At 39.9% G+C, this 6,712-nt stretch overlaps 1 protein-coding gene across 1 annotated transcript; it reads right to left on the bottom strand.

The window, feature by feature from the left end:
- Window positions 1-216: 216 nt before the first annotated feature.
- On the bottom strand, window positions 217-1,164 carry OR8B88 (olfactory receptor family 8 subfamily B member 88). Its single transcript, XM_001501664.3, is given in 1 exon segment — window positions 217-1,164. A coding segment is annotated over 1 exon segment (948 nt).
- Between the last annotated feature and the right edge of the window lie 5,548 nt (window positions 1,165-6,712).

Here is a 6,712-nt window from a genome sequence, read left to right as displayed (position 1 = left end):
GAACTACTTTCCTTACTTTCTATGAAAGGACAAGGGACTTCTCCTCCTCTTCCTGACAGTATCTTTTCCTGTGAAGTGATTTACATAATAAACTTAATTTTCCTTATTATTTAAATCATCTGAATTTCTATTTTGGTTTCTTTCTACTTTCTCCATATTTTTATACATTGTGTGCCTTTACTAGGATTTGGCATCAATAACTAACACAGTTTCTGTTCAGGGCAACACCCTTTTATTTAAAGTCTTACTCAGTGCAATTCTGACATCTTTATTCCTCAAACTGTAGATGAAGGGATTCATCATTGGCTCCACAATGGTATAAAAAACCGTGGATAGTTTGTCTTGATCCAGAGACCCAGCAGGGGAAGACTTAAGATACATGAATGCTGATGATCCAAAGAAAAGAGAAACAGTAATTATGTGGGAGCTGCAGGTACTGAAGGCTTTGGACCTGCCCCCTTTAGAATGGATTTGGAGGATGTTGGAGAGGATCAACATGTAAGAAATGGAGATGGTGAGACTGGGCATGATTACATTGATGCCCACAACAAGGAAAACTACCAGCTCATTGATGTAGGTGCTTGTGCAGGAGAGCTGGAGGAGAGGAGGTATGTCACACATGTAGTGATTGATGATGTTGCCATCACAGAAGGTGAGTCTCATCATGCATACAGCGTGGGCCGTGGCATCTACAAACCCCATCACATATGCACCCACCATCAGCATGAGGCAGATCTGATGGGACATGATGACCTTGTAAAGCAAGGGCTTACAGATGGCCACATATCGGTTGTAGGCCATTGATGTCAAAATATAGCACTCATCAATAACAAAGAAGGAGAAGAAATAGAGCTGAGCCATGCACTCTGAATAAGAGATGATGCTCTCTTTTACAAAACTCATCAGCATTTTGGGGGTTATGACAGAGGAGTAGCAGAGATCAATGAAGGAAAGGTTAAAGAGAAAGTAGTACATGGGAGTGTGCAGGTGAGAGTTCAGACCAATCAGAAAAAGCAAGCCAATATTCCCCACCAAGGTGATAACATAGATTCCTAAGAAAAAGAAGAACAGGGGCAGCTGGAGTTCTGGCCGCTGTGTTAAACCCAGCAAGATAAACTGAGTCACTGAAGAGTCATTTCCTGAAGCCATTCTTCCCTAGGACATATCTGTGGGAACAGGACAAAAAGATAACATTAAAATGAGTACCCAGCTCTCTCCACCCAATGCCAGTATAATGGGATTGAGACCCAGAATGGAAGAATGGACGCAAGCCCAGCCCTCTGTGTGTCTTTGTTTTCTCCATTGTATAAAAGCTGAGAGAACTGTTAAAGATGTATATCAAAAACACTAATGGGCAAGTTCTCTAGGAATAAGATTCAGGAACCTTGTGACCAACCATGACTCTACAGCATCTCTGTTCCACTTCTGCTTTGACAGTCCACTGGGCCCACCTAATGAACAATGGTCATCTCAGTAGACAGGAGATATAGCATTTCAAGGAGTCCTTGGCTTCCATAGAGGAGATTTGAAAGAATAATATAGGATAGATAAAATTCAACAGCCACCCTTCTGCATCAGGACTTCAATGTTCTCTTCAACACTTCTCCCCTACTCTTAAGGAGGGGAAAGTGGCACTGATGAATTTCAGAAATGAACAGCCCAAAATGGAGATTCTTCTTCTTCTTGCATTTTGGACTAAGGAAGATAGAACACAGACCTCAGTACCCCAGGCTCTGAGAAGCCATGAGATCATGATTTCTGATGGTGGCTTTGCCCAGAGTATCCTCTCCAGACTAGAGGGTAGTAAATAGAATCTGTTCGTGCCAAAGAGCAACTAGCTAATATGACCCAAGGGATTTTCAGGAGCTGGGACCTGATTAAAAATTAGAAGACATATGTTTCTGCGGTGTTTTCCCCAGACATCAGGCTTTGGAGCAAAAAAAAATTATCTATGCTGCATTTATAGCCCAGTTCATTATAATAACATTGATTGATTGGAAGTATACCATTTTGTTTGTTGCCAAATAGGGCGCTTTCACAAAAGGAAAAGTACATGACCTTTCCTGTATCCACAGCGTCTATCCCTGTATGGAATACTGTACATTTATTTGTTTGTTTGTTATACACATAGATCATGTACTCTCATACATTTGAAACTAAGTTCCAAAAGGGCAGGGATTTTATCTGTTTCCTTCAGAGCTATTTCTGCAGCACCTTAGAGCAATACTGGGCATATATAGTAGGTATTGTATAAATATTTGTTTAATAAAAAAAATGAATGATTTAGAATCCCTTTTTCTTATCTTTCCTGGGACTTATACTGGAAACTACAATAGAATTTTTGCCCCACAGACAAAGTCCTATGTAGTGTCAATTTTTTTTCATGGACCCGAGTGTGAAACAGAAAAAACATTGGTAAAGTATGTGAAGGCCACTACTAAACTCTTAGTGGCCTTCTAGGAGCTCTCCAGATCAAAGTTACTGAGCTCAGAGAAAGAATATAATTTCCATCCTCCCTGTATGTCACCCAGGGGACTTCCACAGGCTCTCAGAGAGACCCCAATATCTCTCCCCACTGGACTGCAGCATAGACTTTGGATCAGTATAGGAAGCTCTCAAATGCCAAGTTCAAGGTAGGCTCACTACAGGAGGCCGTTAGGAAACATTCAAGATTTGATTTCTTTTTTGGAACAGCATTTAAGTAATCAAAGTGCACACTTAGAAAGATTAACACAGTGGGTGCTGGCAGGATGTACTTCAGTAAGAAAGACTAGAGGCAGGGTCAGCTTTGGCAGGCAATTATTATAGTCAATGAATGATAAAAATGCCCTGAATTAACAGTGCTACTGTGAGTAATTCCAAGAAACAAACATATGCAAGAAATGTTCTAAGGAAAAATTCGTCAGGACTTCTCATAAAGGGGATAAAAATATGCAAAAAAATTTCCAAAAGATACTAACCTAGGTGTTTGAATAAACTATGGTGTTACTACAAACAGAAAGAACTCAACAAGAGTGGAAATATTCACAAAAATCATACATTAACTTTGAACATGGAGGACTTGAGCTGCCAGCAGGACATCCAAGTAGAAGCGTTCATTAGGCAAACACCTAACTAAGGCTAAATAAAGGTGAGGGGAAAGGTCAGAACATGAGAAAAAGATTTGGGGATCATTTCCATAGAGGTTAAAGCTTATGGGATTAGGTGAATTCAATGAGAGAAAGTAAAGAGAATAAGTAGAGGATAAGAAAAAAGTTTATAAAATCCCTCAATTTTGGGTTTTATACTTTGGAATGATTTAAACCCTAACCATTACTAAAATGAGTCCCAATTATTATTCTCAAACCCCTCAAAATTACCATGGGACCAAAAATTCCTCAGGGTAAACTTGAAATGTGCCCCAAAAGATAGACATTCCTTGGGCTGCAGCAGTGATGAGGACCTTGGAGATTCATTAAAACATGTTTTCTATGGAAAGTTAAGGGCTCTTGTTTAGATGATACAAGACCCAGAAATGCTCTCTCTAAATTTATGTTGTATCAAATCACATTGGGAGAAGAATTTTATGCAAGGGTTCTAAAGTAAAGCTGAAAGTCATTCTTTCACCTTTAATACAACCAGAGTAAGTATGGGTAAACATGAACTGAATATAGAAAGATTCTGACTTTAATACAACCAGAGTAAGTATGGGTAAACATGAACTGAATATAGAAAGATTCTGAGCTTATTCTTACATTGCAAAGCTCTACTTCTCTTCCTTTCTTCCATCTACATATGGTCACCTTAGTAAGTAAGAGCACGCAGTGTTTGTCTTTTCATGGGTGGCTTATCTCACTTAGCATTCAGTTATAACAATGTCACATGGTCATCATTTCACTGAGATATATTCACAGCATCTTTTGCTCATTCTTGACTTTTTTAAGTAACTCAAGCCCAATATGTTCTAACTTGCCAAAGTCAGTGGTAATTTAAGCTTTATGCTATACCGTATTATCATATTCATGCAGAAAAGGAAACCGCGTATTTTAACTAAGAGGCTTTTTGCAAGACTTTGTGAGACTATACTAACCTGCTACAAACACCCAGAAGCATTGGCTGATATCTTTTTAAATGTAAGCACACAACTAAGGTTATATATTATAAAGTGTTTTCTTAAGTAAAATAAAACAAATTATCAGCTACTCATTTTATACAGATGAGGACTGCTAATTTTTTTTAATCACAACTGTGTCATTCACAGTGATTCAAAATACAGAATATTTCCATGGCCATAAGGATTCCTCATGTTGCCACTTTATAGTCATGTTCGCTTTCTCCTGCCCAGCATCCTCCCTTGACCCCTGGCAACCACTAAATGTGTTCTCTATTTTATAAATTTATCATTTCTAGAATGTTATATAAATGGAAACATACAAGATGTAACTGTATATCTTCCATTTCTTTGATGAAACTTTCTATTTCTTTTCTAAGATTTTCTTTTTTAAAAATTTTTTTCACATTTGTAATTGCTCATTGCAGTATTTCTATACTGGCTGCTTTAAAATATTTGTCAGGCAATTCTAGCATGTCTGTCATGTTGGTGACGGTATGTACTGCTTGTCATTTTTGCTTTGAACTTGAGATCTTCATTCTTGGTCTAACAAGTAATTTCTTTATTTTGAAACTTGGGCATTTTTGTATTATGTTATGAGACTCTAGATTTTATTTAAACCTTTTGTTTAGCTGACTTTCTTTGACACCATTCTGGCCAGTAAAGATGGGGACACCACATCATTACTGCCAGGTGGCGAAGAAATCCAGGCTCCCCACATCCTTACTGATGAATGGGGGTTGTAGTTATGCCTTCCCACATGTTCTCAGCTGACACTGCAGTGGGATGTCATCATTGCAAGAGGACAATGGTAAAAGCCCTGATTCTCCTCAAATTCTCTTCTTACATGAGCCCAGTGGAGGAGAAGGGATGCCTCATTACTGGTGGGTAGTGATAGAAGGCCAGGCTCCCCCACACGGTCTCCACTGACACCATGAAGATGAACTCCTATCACCCAGCATTGATGAAAATCCCAGCTCTCTACATAGCATTCTCTGACTCTGCTCCAGTGAGAGTGTTGGGGCATCTCATTACATCCTGTGAGAGTGGGAGTCTGGGATTTCCATTTGGACTTAGCTGTCATGGAGATGGGGCTAAACTTTCTTCCGTGGTATTTGGCTTCACTAGAGAGATTATTGTACTAAAGTTTTCTGTCTTACTAGGCTGTCCCTTTCCTGATCCTTTGGCTAAAAAGAACAGGCGTTTTTCCCCAGCTTTATTGGTATACTTGACAAACAGAAATTGTACGTATTTAAGGTTTAGAACATGATGTTTTGATATGTGTATATACAGTGAAATAATTACCACACTCAAGTTATTTAACACATCCATCCATCACCTCACATAGTTATGATCTTTTTGTGATAAGAACACTTAAGGTCAACTTTCTTAGCAAATCTCAAGTACATAATGCAGTATTATTAACTCGAGTCGCAATGTTGTGCATTAGATCTCCATAAATTATCCGTCTTGCATAACTGAACCTTTGGACCCTTTGGCCAAGATCTCCCCATTTCGTCCACCCTCCCAGCCACTGGCAACCACCATTCCAGTCTCTGTTTTTATGAGTTCATCATTTTTAGATTTTGTATATAAGTAAGAGCATGCAGTGCTTGTCTTTTCATGGGTGGCTTACCTCACTTAGCATAATAGCCTCCACATCCTTCCATGTTGTCACAAATGTGGAATTTCCTTCCTTTTTAAGGCTGAATAATATCCCATTGTGTACATATACTACATTATCTTTATCCATTCATCCATTGACAGTTTCTCAGGTAGTTTCCATATCTTGGCTATTGTGAATAATGCTGCAGTGAACTTGGAGGTGCAAACATCTCTTCAAGATACACATTCATTTCCTTTGGATATGTACTCAGAAGTGGGATTGCTGGATCACAGAGTAGTTCCCTGAGTGGGCAGGATTGTACCCAGACTATGGCACAGTCGAGCTGGAACTGAACCACAGGGCCACTTCTGGGTCCACAGTCAGGATGAAGTCAGTGGATATGCCATCATGGGCAAGGATGGGCATTATTGCATCCCTGGGCCAGCATGTCTGACTCTAGATAACAGTAGAGTGGGACAGGAGCCAGTTCACAAGGTCACTTCAGGATCTGCAGTAAAGTCCAAAATCAACAAGCTTATTACCAGGGGTGTGGGTAGTCAAGGCTCCTCCTAGACCCCTTGGCAGTTTAGAGCTGGTTGTAGGACTGCGGCCAAGTGGGGCTGGAGCTGAATCCATAGGGAGATGCAACTACTTTTAGTCTGCAGCAGAAACACATGCAGTCCCTAGCACAGGCCTGCTTTCTCAAAGCTTCTCTCCTTAGTCTTGGGCTTTGCTGGGGTTTCACAACTTCCTACCTGGATCCCAAAGCTTCCACAAAGGCATTTTCGTCTATGGATAGCTGCCAGATCATTGTTTTTGTAGGTGAACGTAGGGAACCTCCTATTCCTCCATCTAGCTGACTTAACTCAAAGGAATCCAAAAGGGCAGGCTTTCGTGGGTTTTCTTTTTTGGTCCATGCTTGTTGGTATTTCTTGGTTTCTGGCCTCTTCATCTCCAATTCTGGGATATGTGAGGAGAGAACTCACGACTGTGTCATTCCTCAGGTCCCAAGGTTC

Source organism: Equus caballus, chromosome 7 (assembly GCF_041296265.1).
Source record: "Equus caballus isolate H_3958 breed thoroughbred chromosome 7, TB-T2T, whole genome shotgun sequence".
Lineage (NCBI taxonomy): Eukaryota > Metazoa > Chordata > Mammalia > Perissodactyla > Equidae > Equus > Equus caballus.
Note: the sequence above shows the minus strand (reverse complement) of the source record. Positions and strands in the feature narration are given on the sequence as shown.